The 17402-nt window shown below is 42.0% G+C and overlaps 1 protein-coding gene across 1 annotated transcript in view; it reads right to left on the reverse strand.

Moving 5' to 3' along the window:
* Nucleotides 1–17402, reverse strand: part of LOC121190476 (polypeptide N-acetylgalactosaminyltransferase 10-like) — a 68517-nt gene that overhangs the window by 26787 nt on the left and 24328 nt on the right. Inside the window, exon 4 of the mRNA XM_041051254.1 lies at nt 13211–13377. Coding sequence (XP_040907188.1) covers nt 13211–13377 — 167 coding nt within the window. The remainder of the gene's footprint in view (nt 1–13210; nt 13378–17402) is intronic.

The following is a 17402-nucleotide window of genomic DNA, read 5'->3' on the forward strand; positions in this document are numbered from 1 at the left end:
TTACATGTACTGCTACTGTTTTTTTAAACCACAGCTTGTTAATTGGTGGAGCATCATGCTGCTGTTCACCCACTATTAAGGTCAGTTTGGGTCGACCACATTTTGCACTGGGTATAATAATTTTGGGTCTATTCAAGACCTGTTCTGCGTGACCTCAGGTATCTGTTTTATGAGACAGGAAATAAATGTGTTGGTCGGGTGAAGAATGGCAGGTCCGAGGGAGTGAAGGGAAGAACAGGGACTGGGAACCTGGGAGCAGACTGTGACACAGAAGGAAGATACAACTTCTGGGCTCAAATTCAAATCTTTGGACCAACAGTCAGCTTTCTACACCTGCTTCACAGTATTCAGTCAGTGATTCATACTCACACGTTCACAAGACCAGTGTGTATGTACAGATTTGTTGTTGGTGCTGATCAGTAAAGTCAGTCCCTGGCACCTTGCTGGTCACCTACAAGCTATGTCTGGTCGTATTCTGCAGTCTGCCATGAATGACTCACCCAAAATGACTCAACCAGTTCGACATTTAATCATAAACTCACCTACACACAACAGAAAGGTGAAGCAAGAAAACAGCCCAAACAAGAATCTGATATTTCACTGCAAATAACTGATGGTAACATTAAAAAAAGAGGAGGATGAAATGAAGTGGAAGCAGTGATACCACAGAGGAAGGCAGAGGACAAACTGACTTCAGGAAGACAGGACAGTAACAGCTACAGAGACAGAGCCACTGTTAGTCAGTGTTAACAAGGCAGCACTGATGTTGTGTTCACTCTAAATCTCCAAACCTCATCCTGTCGAGCGGCTCTCGCACCGCTGCTGTCAACCGCTGCAAAAACATCCCCGTGGGGATTGTTAGTCCTTGAGAGAGTCACTGGTCTTTCTTGAAAAAGATTTTGTTTGAATCAGTGTTGTGTTTAAGGACTTTTCGGCTCGTAAATACACATCTTTGACATCATTAACATAAACAACTGCATTTAACTGCTGCTCCTCTGAGTGTTTGGAGTTGAGCAGGTAGTGTGAGGTGGTTAAGTTTAAACATTCTCCAATTAATGCAAGAATTTTGGAAGGATCCCACCTGTGGACTGCAGGCCTCTCTCTATAATCTTTTTAAAAGCAGGGAAAATTTTTATGACAACAAGCAGCAGATCAGATGTTAGAAAGCTTGTTTCTGAGTTTCTGTGTTACCTGCACCCAAAACCTCATCAGATAACATCGATCTCCAATGTTTTTCATTCTTTAAATGATAGTATACACAATGCAGGGATCAAAAATAAATCATAAGCAAAAACGAATAAAATCAACAAAAACAAGACGAGAGTAAGGAGAAGGAATAAAGGAGGTAAATGACAAGCACAGAAAAGAAGAGATGGATGAACAGAGGAAGGAAAGATGAAGAGCGGTGTTCATTAAAGCTAATGTTCACAGCCGTCATACATCACACATAATTAGCTTTCTTTTTTTCTGCAGAGCATGCACACAACAAGCATGACACCCACATGCATCCTAATTAATAAATCACCAGTCACCATGTGCTGCAAATCAGTGCAGCTAACATACAGCTATTTTCCAATCTTATCCACTAGCCGTCCGTTCCTTAGAGCTGCTTTGTTTTTAACTTGCTGAACAGCCATAATGGCCTCTCTGCTCTCCGGGGGAAAGTTATTAAAACATAATAAAAAGTCTTTCGCTCAGACACCCTCCTGTCTCATACTGGCCATTTCTCATCGCTCATTTCTTTCCCCTTTTCCTCCCCTTCTCTTTTACCTTGTGGTTAATGGTTAAATTATGTTTATGATTGTTTTCGTAGTGAGATTGCCGCCATTAAGCTGGGAGCATGCCAGTTATTTCCGCTATTACAGATGCCAACGACACTCCTTTGGGAGCAGCTCCAGTTCTCAATTTAAACTTTAATTAAACAGAAATAATAATAATAATAATAATAATACTAATAATGATAATTATGATAACCTCTTTATGGAAACGAGACAAAACAAAGAACAGGTCTCGGCCTGTGATTTCGTATTCATCCAACAAAATCAGACACGTTTCGTCTGGGAAGAGGAGGAATACTGGATAACTTTTGGCCCAGTTTGTGATCTCAAACCCAAATATTCCCTGACAAACATTAAAGACAACTCTTCCAATGTGCCTTTCTCTCTCAGTCTCCCCCTTTCCACTAACATGCCTGAACACTTACAGGTGCTAATGAAGTCAGCCTCCCCGGAGAACAGCTCTCATCTCCAAAGTACACTCCAATTAAAAAGGAGGGAAAAAAACAAACACTTGCTACAACATGATAACGTGCTCCACTGCTTTCTGCTGCCTCTCATGTAAAAACATCACCTTTTACCCACTGGCCCTGAAAGCACAGCTTTATTAGAGGAAACAAAATTATCTAACAAAAATTAAACCACAACGCGGCTGAAGAGCGAAGCAGAGAGGAGAAAAAGAAAAAAAAAAAACCCTGATGCAGTTTAACAGTGATGAAATGAGGCTCCCTGCTGCATTCAACACACTCTCAAAACTCCACTTCAGCACTCGCTTTGCATGAGAATGGTCTTAAATGTTATTTAATAGACTTTGGAAAAAGGCATTGTGGCTGCAAAGAAGGAGAGTCTGAGTAAAAACCTTATGAAGGACACAATCAAAAAAAACAATGAAGAGACTGATGAAGAGACTGATGAAGAGACTGAATCACGTGACATCATTGGTTAATCAACTCATCTAGAGCTGAGATGATTAGTTGATTAATCAATCTGCAAAAAATAATCAACAACAATTCTGATGAATAATTCAGTAACTGAATAATTTCAGAGCCTGAGTTGACGTCTTCAAATTGTCTAATTGTCCAAACGGCTCAAAACCTGAAGATATAAAAAATATATACTAGCTGCATTTTTGCTGGATGAATGAATTATTCTCAGTACGCTGAGCAGAGAAGGGGAGATGTCAAGAAAAGACCATTTTTGAAACCTGCTGCTGTATGTGGGGGGTAGATCTTGGCAAATGAATTTGGTCGGTGTTGTGTTGTTGTCACTAATCCACTGTCACCACTGCAACAGAACAGAGGTAGAAGGATAAAACACCAAGGTTTGGAACACAGACATCACAGCGCCTAATATTACCTGCAGATCAACATCTTCTAACGCTGCAGCCGTGATACTTCCAAGTCTGCATAGTCAGCTTTAACACAGGGACACTGCCACATGTCAGCTGATATCAGGGCCAAATGTGGTACTGAACAGGGTCTCTAGTACTCTGCTGTCCTCTATTTAAGCAGCATCACGTGGTGGAGCTGGTACCTGCACGCCTACGTAGTCAGACATGTAGATGACAGATGGCGAGCAAGGAAATCTGTGGAGAAAGTAGCCCATTAGCTGAGCTAACCTTGAAAGTACTGGGGAGGTTGGGAAGCTGGAGTGAGCCAACACTCCCCCGCAGGGAGAGCGAGGGCTGAACATCCTCCCTGCATGGGCTGCGGAAATTCAATTACAGCCTAATGAAGAATGAGCTGACCTCCCCTCACCATCATCACTACCCTCCATCCTCCCTCCCTCCCTCCTCTCACCCAGCTGAAACTCATCATAGACTGTAGCTGGGCAGGTTAGCAGGTCTGTCTGGTTTCACTGAGACTGGTGGTGTCTGTCCACAGAGTGCGTCTTTCTGTCTGTGTGTCTTTCACCCTATCATTAACTGCATTCCTCTCCTGCTGGTCCCTTTCTATCCTTCTCAATCAGTTTTACTTCCGTCTCTGTCCTTTGTTCTTTACTGAGCCTTGCAACCTGTTTAGCTCATGGAGTCTCTACTGAAAAGCTTAACTGTTATGTAATAAATCTGGAAAATGTGTTATACATGTGTAAAGACTCTGACACCAGAGAGTGGTGCAGCAAAGGTCAGAAGCTTGGTGACATAATGACTCCTCACAGGGTGAGTTGGTGAACTACTGTGCCCAGCAAGCTAACGGCTAATATGGTGGACGCATACAAGCACTTGTCAGTTACGATCATGTACGTTACAGCAGCTCTCCAGTGTTGCTTGGTAACTGTCACTTAGCTCAGTTTGGGAGTAGTTTGGCTTGTGGAGCAATAATTTCACCACCAATTTCAGCCATGATTTAAATGCGGCCGTGACCACACGTTTACACAGAATCCACCCTGTTAGCTTCTTCGCTTGGATTCATAAAATCTAGCCACTGAATTTTGTGAAGTGTCGATACGAGCAAATGAGCATTGAACACGTGGTTCAATACTTAATTTAGCTGCTGTGTGTATATATATGAGTGTGTGTGTGTGTGTGTGTGTGGTGTGAAGAAGTACACTGCAAATACTGAGCGGACAACACAACAACAACAACATCAGCTCTCTCAGCCACCACAGAATGCAACAGCCGTAAGCAAGGATCTCCTGTTTAACAGGTTATTGAGCTCCTCTGCAACGGATCTGCATATGAACTGCAGGTCTTGTGCTATAGTATCAAAAGCTTACCGCTTGTAGGCTTGACAGGTGCCTCCTACACAGCAACAGAGCAAGAACTCCACTGAATCTGCTGCAAACAACACCGGTAACCTGCTAACAACACTAGCAACAAACAAAAGCAGCGCATGGAAGACAGGGAACATATGAATGTACAGCAGAGAAGAGGACTATGCTGACTATTTAATAATCTGCTTTTAATATTTGATAGTACTTTTTTTCAGGGGCAAAACTGGGTCACTGTTGGAATGCACTGTAACTGATGTGAATCCAGTCTGACTACATCTGACTTTTCAAACCTACAAGTGGTCCGTGTTTAATACTTAAACACTGATTTTCAATGAAGCATGTCAAGTTTTTCAAACTTATGCCAAAAGAATGTGTCAGCCTACAGCATGTGAGAACAGAGGAATATAAAAGACGACTGTAACATAAAAAGAAGGGCATTTGTTTTCATCATCGTGACAGCCGTTTTGCCAAACTTTACATTTTTAAAACAGATAATCTGGTAAACGTGTTACTGGTTTGCCAGGAACTGACATTCAAACGCTGCTTTTCCAGACTCCAGACAATATTACCATCGCTGAAATGACCTTTTCTCAGCCTCTCAAACAAAGAGGGTGTTCCCGCAAATGAGGTCTCAGCACTTTCATCTGAAGCTAAAAGAAAAACAAAAGCCGCCAATATTATGTGTGGTGATAAATGATCTCTTTATCACACATTTCTGTTGGATCTCTGCTCTAATTAGCTATTTTATTCATTGCATTGTGAAGGTGCCTTTTAAATCTCTGTCTATTCCAGGTCACCATCAGATGTGACAGAGATCTGTTGATGTCGACCTTTCGCTAATACGGTTTTACAAAAGCCATAAATTACTTAATTCCCGTTTAGAGCATCCACCTCACCTCTATCTCGCTGTCGTCCCCCCCTTCACACTCTGAGTAAAATTTATTTCTCATCCCCATTTATCACCTACCTCCACACTGCACTGTGCTTTCATTTCTCCTGCCAAAACATGATAAAGACTATTAAAAACATGTCCTACCGTCTCAAATTGCGAGCAACAAATTACCAACCAAATATACAGAACTAATTACAATTTCCATCCGCTCACTAAACACAAACATTTGACAACAGAATCAGTTTCCTGATGAAAACTTCATCTCTCCCATACTGACATTTCTCTCATATTCAAATTCTTCCCAAATGAATTATTTCCATTCCTACTGTTTTTCAGACAGTTGGATAATTGATTCCATCAAACACTGGACAGTAAGTGAATAACTGGACAATCAATCTGGAGTCAGTGACGGGTTTCCATCTCAGGAGGTGATACGACAGTGTAGCTCACTGGTCCTGCTGAGAGGGATTGTCTCTGTGACAGACCACAGTTAACCATGATGGATACATCTGGACTCGCACTGTCCCTGGTTTAATGAAACTCTGCTGTGAAGACGTCTGAGCCCAATAACATGCCAGAGATGAGATATGAAAGGGAAATATGAAGCCGTCCTTTGGCTGTCTAAATCTTTTTTGGTGGTTCCTTGGTATTTTAGGAATCTTTAATAACAGAGCAAAAGCATTAAGCCATTTTGCCTTGTATGAGTAAAAGACCATGAGGGTGATAACTGATAACTCTTAGAGCTGACACGACAGCTGGCTAACCAATTAGTCCACAAAGAAATGGGACTGTCGTGTAAATGCAGTAACATCTACCTCACTAGACAAAAAAAAAAAAAAAAAAAAAAATTCAAATAGGAGACAGGAAGTACAGCTGAACTATAAACCAAAAATTAAAAATACTGACGTTACTGACAAAATACTGTCACAAAAAAATCTACAGTTTTGTGTTGTCAGTCATTCAAAGTTTTCTTGCCTTCATTTCTCAATGTCGGTCAGATCAGCGCAGAGCCACCATGACCAAAAAGCTGACTCTTTTAAAGAAAGCATGAAATTGGTTTTCCATGGAGACCATGAAATGATGTTTGGCCCTAATCAATACAGTGACAGACGTATTCATCCCATCGGCACAATATCAGCAAGAGGACAGTAGCTGCTAGTACAGCAGCTGCTAGCAGATCAGCTGAACATTTCTGTAACATTTACGGTAGTTAATGTCTTTCTGGACTTACAACTACACGTAAAGCTGTGCTCATCTCGTGTGTGTGGTTATTTATCATGGATGTAGTTGGGTTACTAGCTACGTATGCAGATGATGCCTATGTTTTCACACCTGCCAACAAAGATTTGACTGAATAAAACACAGATTTGAAGCAAACATCAAATCTTACTAATAAAGCCATCACAAATCTTTAAGTGAGACGTTTCTGCTTTATGTTTCAAACCAAACCCTGTTTGAACAGAAATTACATCAGTAGTTAAGAGACTGTATTTCTAAATCAATTCTCTTTAATCTATATACAACCTTATGTTATCAACAGATCTTTGGTCATATCCTTCAGCCAAAGAACCAGCTGACTCTTAATTGTGTGCATCATATCTGAGCAACAGAAAGCACAGCAGCAACAGAGGATGTTTGACTGTTTTCTTCAGTATTAGCCCTTACTCAAAACCCAGCGGGTGCATCATCTTATTTTCTATTGAGGCTACAGTGGAAAGAAAAATTGGTCCCTGTGCCTTCTCTATGATGGATTTCTTCCTTTATGATTGTTGAATGTCAGTGGAAATAGAAAAAAGACAGAGAAATAACACTTTGATTGAGGGACTGACACTGAAACCTGACATTTATTGTTGCCAACAATCTCCTACTGAGTAAAGTTTTCCAAGTCAACAGCAGCAGAGATTAGCAGGGAGAGCAGGAGTGAGGTCAGTAACATGACAGCCAGCGGCCCCAGCAGTCACTGACGCTGGCAGATCTACCAGAGTCAGATTTAGGAGCTCTGCTGATCTGATCCCTGAAAGAGATGGATAATGGATATCGCACCCACATATAATATATATGGCAGTCCAAGTGGATCAGGGCAGAGCAGAGGAAAGAGAAAAGGAAGAAAAGAAATGAGAAGAACAGGAAAAAAAAAAAGCAGGGATGTTAAACAGAGGAACATTTGAGCTGCAACTAATGATCAGTTTTCGGCCGACAAGTAAAAAGAGATTGCAGAGGAGGAATTCCAAACATTTATTTGAGTTAATTTAGAAACAGTGTCTTTGTTAACCAGATCGGGCGCAGACAAATCCGGGCTGAGGGATGAAGTTAACAAACAGCCTTTCTTCTGCTACATGACATTAATTTCACTTTAATTCATCACCATTAAATCCTCATGTTTGCACTCAGAGAGGCCAACAATGAAACAAACAGGGACCACTGAAGCCCAGCAGCAGCCTCTCTCTCCAGCTTTAGCAGGAGGCCAAAACTCCATTTGAACTATTTCATGTGATTTTTGTTAAATTATGGATTTCATCTGATTGCAATGCAAAAAGTGCAATTCAAAGGTGGAGGAGGTTTAATAATTACACAGAACAAAGTGACAAAGTGTTTTTTTGTTTTCTTTTTTTCCTCAAAGTCATAACCCGTTTGATTTCAGACTGGAAAAACTCAAACCACATTTGGAACTTAAGTCTGGTCACTTCATCTGTCACGATGGCTGACTGCCAACCGTGATCAACCCAACACCTCTGCTTTCACTGTCAGCGAATGATTCAGCTTGATTCTACCACCGCAGTAATGGCGGCAGTAATACGGAGCACAGCACATAAATCAGCCAGCTGATTCTCTATAGGTTGGGCTGGACGTGACATAAATTACAGTTTTTTTCTGTTCTGCTCCACAAATTTCCTGCAGTGAAGTAAAGTTAACACGTAAAGCTGCTGCTGCGCCATCAGCTCCGGCATGTAGGTTTTTATAAAACAACTTTTTTTTTGCACAACTTTTATCATTTACAGAGGAACTATGCTGTTTAGTGGACAAGTTTTGGTCAGCGAGGAAAAAAGACAGGGTCCCGCACAGAAGACGAACTATGGATTTTGCTCGTCCAACAGTACAAGAATGAAAGGTATTTACGGTGATACTGAATGGACAAATCCAGCAAATCCTCACATTTCTTACAAGATGGAACATGAGAATTTTTGGCATTTTTCTTGTTAAATGGACAAAAGTGAACTAATTTTTTACTGGATGGAAAATTTGGTTTTAGAAAGATGTCAAGATGAGACATGTGAGCCAAGACCATGAAAAAGGGAGGAGTTAAAGAGAATAAAAACCTAGGAGAACTAAAAGATAAAGAAACATCAAAGAAAGATAAAGACATCAAAAACATAATTCAAATCCAGCACACAACAATGGACACGCACACACTTAAAGGTGAGACAAGAGAAGCTAAAACAAGAAGAGACATCAAGAGATGAAGCAAAGTCGACGCCAAGAAACAGACAAAAAGGCGCTAAAGATAAGACACGTCAAGAAAAGACAAAAATAAGCAGAGACAAAGAAAACATTAGAGACATGAAGGGAAAATGGAGACAAAGGACAGCAAGAGGAGAGATGGAAAGAGGAGGAAAAAAGAGACAAAGAGGAGATAAAAACAGCAGGTTTCAGCGTTTGCATGTTATCTGTGAATCAGTGTTCTGCCTGAACGAACTGCTCCGACAACACTGAGGTGAGTACGGGCGAGAGAGAGTGAGAAACGCAGAGCGAGGAAAGGTATGAACAGAGAGCGAGGAGGGACTGAGACAAGGTGATAAGTACTGAAAAACAGATGAACATGGATGTAAATATTTAGTAGATGTAATTTCAATTTTTTTTTTTTTGCACACTTGTGGGCAGAACAGGAAATTATCATCACCACTCTGAAAACACCGGTGAGATTTTCTCCAAACGCTGGTTCTGAAAGAGAACAGCTTGCACAAAAAAAACAAGGTGTGAAGCCGTTTGCTTCTAACAGATTGTGTAATTTTTTAATTACAAATATTGAGCCAAATATTGAAATTACAACTTCTCTCTCCTTCCTCCTCAGAGTGTGCCCTCAACAGAAACACTACCAGAGCCATTAACAGCAAACAGTGTATAATTTACCTACTAATTACCAGGCTATCCATTTTCTTTTCACTTCTTTTCAATATGCTATGATAATCAACCCACAGCAAAACCAGCTCTCACTTTTAGCCCCCTTTAAAGTCCCCTTGGATTCTCCTCCCTGATCATAACTACATCTCTCTTACCTACAGGATCTTAACCACGTTTCAAATCTCAATCTGAAAAACTTTACGTACGATTTTCAGACATGTCAGCAGTAATGTAAAACATGCATGATTTTAGCTGATGGCTTAGTGTGTAAAATCAACAATGTGGACTGTAGAGTCTGAGACCAGCAAATGAGCTCAGACACTTTTCAACTGAAGACTGAGGAGAGAACCAGGGTGTGTTTAGAGAGAACTCACAGATGGCATGAAAGAGGCGCGGTACAGTTAGTCATGTGTAAACAAGTAGGCCGGTAAAGATAAAGAAGAAGAGAAGGACTCACTCGTTCATGAATATGTAAGAAAAGTGCAGAAAAAAGTAAAGCATCGGCTTGTACTGCATCGTGACTTACTGTATATTTTTAGAGGACAAAATCACATTAGAGTTGCGTTTATCCATTTCATGCTGCTCGAGTTAGAGGGCAGAGTCTCAGCTGGTGTGAGGGAGAGGAGGCCAATTTAAGTCAAAGCCTTAAATATGTCACAGAAGAGAGGAGAGGAGAGGAGAGGAGAGGAGATCAGAGGAGAGGAGAGGAGAGGAGAGGAGATCAGAGGAGAGGAGAGGAGAGGAGAGGAGAGGAGAGGAGATCAGAGGAGCTAAAACTTCTCAACAATACTCGAGGCATTTGCAGCTACAGTGAAGTTTAGTAGAAAGGAAGAAACCATTTAAAACATCATTGGTTAAACTCAGAGTTTTATCGTCAGTCGCTCAGAATCAAAAAAACAAAAGCGGACTTCTAAACTTTTCACATATAAGCAGTCAAAGAGGCACAGAGAAGCCAGTTTCCTCAGAGAACAGGCTTCAGTAATGGATCATCTACAATAATGACTTTTCTGAGTATTTACTGGATAAACCTGAAATAAAATAGCCCTAGAATAAAAAGGGACCAAGCGAGATTGTTTGCTCAACTGCTGTTTCCAAGGTCAAGACTGATCTTTGAACCTCAGCTTTTTGGCCAATGTGGATGGAAAGTCCTTAAAGTGTTTTTTTTAAAGGCAAACATCTGCACTGGGCAAACTTTATTTGCTGATAAAGATCAAGTTCAACGTAAAATGTTTTCAGTGCAATAAAACCACTTTGTTCCCAGGAGCAGATGCCCAGAGTGTGATAAATAATTGTGACTTCACTGTTTAGCACAGTAATAGATTTTCATTTTTAGCCTAAACTGTGAAAACCCGCCAGGCATGAAACAGCAACAAATACAGATGGTGTGATACGCAGAATGCAGATGCACAATTTATGTGCCACTGTTTAACACGGGAGCTCGCAGGAGCCAATGCTGAGGCCTACATTCAGTTAGCACACGAGAGCCAGAGGCTTATTTATATATATTATTTTTTACATTTACCTCAGATCATCTACCAACCTGACAGTTTAAAAGAGAACTTATTCCATTTAAGGTTAGAGCCAAGCTGCAACAAGTGCAATAAGCTTCAGAGGATTAAAATGTCACATACTGTGGTCTGTAAAGTGCAAAAAATGGGAAAGCAGGGCACAGTGGGGAATATATAAATATAGAGACTCCCAGTGAAAACCATCTGACCCCTGCTTTGAATCTGATGAACCGCAACGCACAACAATCCCCCAACCGACTCCATCAGAGGTCCTCACACTCTGCTCCTGTCTTCACTGGAGAGCTAAAAGCACCGCCCAACTTCACTCTGAGTTCACTCTCTGACCTCACTTATGATGATATCAAAAGAAGCTGAGGCAGTACGAAATGAAAAGAGCCCAAATGCCCACCAAAGACTCCCTGAACCGAAAGAGAAAAGTTTTCTCCTTCAATAAAACACAAACTGCAGCGGAGCAAAGCGAGAGCAGACAAACAAACATAAATTATCAGGTGTCCTCCGAGTCAAATATGAATAGTTGTATTAATTATGATTTTAAAAAGGAGAGAAGAGACTGTTCCTGAAACACTGCTCAGCGCTGAGGCTATAATTACACAACATAGAAAGCAGGTACTAATTAGCACCTCAGAAAATATAAGTGCCGACTGAAAAGCATCTCATCGATTGTTTATCTTCCTCACATCAGCTGTGAGTTACCAAAACAAAACAGCGTCAATTAATGTAACTGCTTCAGTATGACTGCGGGCTAGCATGGAGCAGAGAGATTACTAATCAGCATCAGTGAAGGTGAATGAGGGGCTTTGATGAAATGTGAGTGTATACCTCACTCTTTAATAATATGGGTCCCTACGAAACTATATTCAGCTGTGAACGCCCAATCAAAAAATTCCCTTGTATCCTTTCTTTCTTCATCTCTCTCCATATAGTTTTAGTGCATGATTTAATATCTAAGGAAATGGAAACGTGAATAGGAAATTATGCGTCACACAGAGGCTGTGAACCAGGCTTCATGATGAATATCTTGTTCTCGCCTCCACTCAGGCCCTGGTGATAATATTGCACTTGTCCCTCAATTTATTATGTAAGGGTTCAAAGCTGTACATTAACTCCAGAGTTCAGACTGATTAGGGCCGCCTGTGTGAGAATACCCACGGCAGAGACTGGGTAATTCTCCTGCTAACCTCGCTAACACCAGCAGGGTCACAGAATGCCTTCATCATCACCATCTGTTCAGAGGAAACTGCAGCCTTTCGCTCCAAACAATAAAATAATATGATTTTCATGTAGCCCGTGAGGAAGCTCGAGGCTCTGCATTGAAAACTAGTCCACAGTCGCAGTTTTGTAATAAAAATACAAACAAATTAAACATTAACTGCATTATAAACCGGATAAAGGATTCAAAAGGATAAAAAAAATTATATATTACTATTATTTCTTTTTTTAATGAGTACGTTCTGGCCTAGAACCCATCCGACCAGGTTGGTTATCCAGCAAATAAATACAGCAAATTCTGCCCTGATACACCTGAGACAGCACAGTTCACAGGCACAGGCACACACGCACGCACGCACGCACGCACACACACGCACGCACACACGCACGCGCACACACACACACACGCACACGCACGCACACAAGAGTAGAGCTGTGCACTAATGCTAGCTTCCCCCTGGACTTGTTAATAAATGACCGACTGGGCTGGTGAGATACATTCCTGAAATACTGACTCACCAGTCTCTCTCTGTGTGTGTGTGTGTGTGTGTGTGTGTGTGTGTGTGTGTGTGTGTGTGTGTGTGTGTGTGTGTGTGTGTTTCTCCCTCAGCCTGCATATCATATACAAAAGAAATAGTGTCGTGAGATCACATTTGGGCCTCTGCAGAATCTAATCCTTTTGTTTCTGAATGGCTCATTATTTGTACAACAGTCACCAACAATGGCAAACAAATGACTCAGTGGTTTGTGTGTGTGAAAGCAGTGTGTGTGAAAGCAGTGTGTGTGTGTGTGTGTGTGTGTGTGTGTGTGTGTGTGTGCATGAAAGAGGGACAGAGACAGAGCAATAAAATACCACAGACCACTGAAAGCCATATTTATAACAAGCGAGCCCCGCAGACTGCAGCTGTGCTCGTGTTCCTGTGGCGCAGGTATGTGCGCGTTTCAAGTCAGTGACAAGTGTGTGTCCTCGGTACCTTTGTCGCTGAAGTCGTCCACCAGGATGACCTCTGCGATGAGCTGCGGAGGAGAGCGGTTGAGCACGCTGTGAACGGTCCTCAGCAGCGACGACCAGCCCTCGTTATGGAACGGGATGATGATGCTGGTGTTGGGCAGCTTCTCCGCGTACAGCTTCTGTTTACAGCTACACACACACACACACACACACACAAAACCAAATCAAGAAATGAGGGAGAGAAGCAGACAAGAGTGTGCCATCCCTATATTTTTAGCCACGCTTGCACTGTGGCTCCAGGGGGAGGAATGTTGGTTGGCCGGTCCAGCATTTTGGACCAGAGTGAAATATCTCAACAACTGATGAAGTGGCTCTTATAAAATTTGGTAAAGAGCTTCATGCCTTCCCCTACATGTAGAATTTCACAAGGACCTTTGATATCGCATCACAACACAACAGACACAGATACCGCTTCCACAAACCAGATCCCATCAAGCCTCAGCTGTCCTTGGTAACAAGCCCACATGAAAAACATTAGATGATTTGCATTTGCACAAGCCTAATGTAAGCATGTTAATAGGCCAACATTAGCATGTTAATATGTAAACAAACTAACATACTGAGCATTTAATAATGAACATTAGCATGTTTGCACGCTCAATGTCAGCGTGTAAACGCACTAAAGAATACTAAACACACTGTGCCTCGAATGAACGCTTCATCTTTGCAAGTAACGCAGAGAGTTAGTTTCCAAGATTATCAGCAGAATGGCTGCAAAAGCACCAGCGCTGGCAGTGAGATCAAAACGAAAATCTAATATTAATGCTGTTGTATGTACCCTTCCAAAGTCCAAACACATTTCACTGATAAAATATTGACAGTGTAATTGATGGCCATGACAGCCACATGGTTTGTAAAACCATTTCCTGTCTCTGTGATGAGGCTCTCATTTAAATGTTCAAATCTTAGTTAACAGAGGGGAATGAAGTCTGACTGGACCCTGTGAAGCTGCCCTTTTCTTCACTGTCCTGCAGAGATCTGAACCAGTCCAACCTGAGCAATGTGTTGCTCTTCTAATAATGATGTAATGAAGCATCATACCACCTGCTCTCTCTCTCTCTCTCTCTCTCTCTCTCTCTCTCTCTCTCTCTCTCTCTCTCTCTCTCTCTCTCTCTCTCTCTCTGGTCCTGGGGAATCTGTAGAGACAGTAATTATCTCTGAGTCTTTCAGGCCTGCCTGAAACTCACCCTCTCTCTCTGTCTCTCCATCCTGTCACTCTGCCTGTGAGTGTGAGTGAAATGAACGAGTGAATGCTGTGGGGAAATCTGCGCCCACTGAGGACTGATGAGGCACCTGGCTGTCACGACACCTGTCACTCTGCTGTCACTCTGACCAATCAAACAGATAAACCAGCTCCCCTCCTCCACTAGGTGCACCACCCACACCCCTTTCTGCCCCCGTGTGAAGCATTGCGATGGTGGCCTGGAGTTCCAGAGTGGCCCCGACAATTAATTTCTGTGGCTCCGCTGAGAGGATTTCAATGTTGGATACAATGGCCCTTCAGTCCAGTCAGCCTTTGACCACCTCTCTTTGTTGGGTCTGTGCATCACTGAGAGCTGGTTTTCAACTCAAACGCTTCACACCAGCATTCAGAAAGGAGCTGCACATACCTGCTTTCCATAAACCAGAGTCTGCTTATCAAGGACAATCACTGAACAGAAAAGCAGAAGCTAAGACACATCTAAAAATACTGAACCGCAAAAAACACAAAAGCTTTGTATGTAGAGTCCATGGACGTACAATTTTCAAACGGGAATAGTTTTCTTTATTACATTACTCAATGATAATCACTGTGTTCACAGACCTGCTTATTTTAGCTCCACAGAAACAGTGGCACGCTTTCAGCATATTTAAAAAAAACTTTAATCGGGTTGAAAATGCAGCTAATCAGCAGCTCTGGCTAATTTCAAGCTTTATGACTTGATATTTCAAACTTCTGGACTCTCCGTTAACTTTGCTGCCGTGCTGAGAGAAGAAGAACATAAAGTCTTGCATCTTATTCCCCACTGGCTGCACAGCTTCACTGCTGTTTCGCTCCCCAGAGTTCACAACACTTAACTTTGTTCCCTTGACAGCCACGAGAACATACAAAGAATTTTCTTTCAAGTACTAATTTGACAGAATATGCTGCAGTGTTTCTTAGAAACCGGTGGAGAACGGTTAGATGAATAAAGGATGGCAAGCATGTTCGATGGCGAACACTTCATGAGCTCTCAAGATGCAGGAGATTTATAAATATGCAGGCAAAAATGAGAGAGAACATGAATTGTGTCCCAAAGGGACCTTGAGAGAGAACACATTTAAAACCGCTTTCAACATGAAAGTGACGGCAGGGTCAAGAAAAAGGCTCTTGTCAGGTAGAGGGAAAGCGCTGAAGGCTGATCTGTGACGAATCGGGTCAGCAGGTCCCAAGCTGTTTAGCAGACGATATTTATAGTGTTTCTGGTGTGTTTATTTTCAGTATTTTGTTCTTTAATGAGTCAGAGGAGAGCTAGAACAAACCCTGCAATCTGTACTGTACCCACAGGTCCATATGGCTCATCATGTCTCTACAGCGCCTGTTCTCGAACACTTTATTCTGTATACCTCCTCCATACCTTCAGATGGCACCACGGATGGCTGCCTCAGCTCTCTTGTGTTTCCACTTTTTTGTTTATTTGCTCCAACCTTTGAAACTCCAACACGATTACTTTCACTGGAGAAAAACTGCTGAACATCCAACAGTCCTCTCCATATTATTTTTCACCCATCTTCACAAATGTAGAAAATTTTGTGGACATTTTGTTTGGAGGAGCGTTAGCTCTCTATGGGGCTTGGAGGAGACAAAGGCAGGGAAAGACCAGAGACTCACCCGAGACATATGCAAGGATTTTGTTTGTTTGTGGACTTCAGCTTGGTGTTCAACACCATCATCCCAGAAATCCTGCTCTCCAAACTAACCCAGGCTTCCCTCAGATTTCTGGGACCCAACATCAACGCAGTCATCAAAAAGGCCCAGCAGAGGATGAACTTCCTGCTCCCCAGTTCAGGAAGTTCAACCTGCATCAGGAGCTGCTGATCCAGTTCTACACTGCAATCAACAAGTCTGATGACTGCACATCCATTACTGCCTGGTTTGCTGAGCAGTTCATGCTCCCAAGGTGATGAACCCAGCTGGATTTAATTGACCCAATGGCCTTTTCTCTACCTCCATAGATTGACCCAGTAATCAATATGTCATCCCTTCCATCCAGCTGTTTGTTTTTACAGTGGAATACAATGAACACAGCCATTAAAGGGAATTCTGACTTTGTCTTATATGAGAGACTACATTTTTGTCCAACTGTGACCAATGTGGTAAAATTAGACTTTCCACTTCCTCTTTTCTCTTTATCCTTTTTCTTTCTGAGGAAACCCCCCCACCCTTTAAAAATAACCCTAGTGCCACAACAGACAGAAATAAAAGTGGCTCCAGTGCAGCACAGAACACACCTATCATCAGTTCTTCACACCTTGTGCACAGGGGGTGGGGGGGGGGGGGGGGGGGCATCAATGACACTGATAATTGCTGTCAAGAACATGGTTTATAAGTACAGAGGTGCTGTGTGGTGTGTAATCAGCTTCTGTCTGGGTAAAGCTACATCTCTCCTGTGAATAGACTGGGCAGGTTGATAACTGGAACAATTCTTCCAAATGGTGCTTGTTGTAATGAGTTGGGACGGATCCAGCATGGGAAAATAAAGGTGTAAACAATGCTCAGAACAGGGTTTGGTGTCAGGGCAGTGCTGTCCTGCTGGCCACTGTTACCCTCTCACAGCTGACCCTGGAGGGGCAGGGGGGGTAAAATCCAAATACTATAAATATAGGCAGAGTTGTTTTTCAAGCTTTTAAGGGAAGTTAAAATCAAGGCTAAAGTCGTTCAGAGCAAGTGTTTCAGATCTTTAACTACTGACCATTAAAGTCACTGTTTGAACACTTTGCAAAGCATTTTCTGAAAATAAGAGGCCGTTTTATTTTACTACACAGGCTCGCTAATTAAACGCTATGCGGCTATGTGAAGCCTGTCTGAAACTGACATACTGATTTTTTATTTTTCTGGGATTTCAGCAGGTCAGAATTCAAAACTTCGGTGTTTCAGCTCTGAGGACACTTTAAAAGACACTTACAGTATTTAA

The sequence above is a fragment of the Toxotes jaculatrix genome, chromosome 12 (assembly GCF_017976425.1).
Source record: "Toxotes jaculatrix isolate fToxJac2 chromosome 12, fToxJac2.pri, whole genome shotgun sequence".
Classification (NCBI taxonomy): domain Eukaryota; kingdom Metazoa; phylum Chordata; class Actinopteri; family Toxotidae; genus Toxotes; species Toxotes jaculatrix.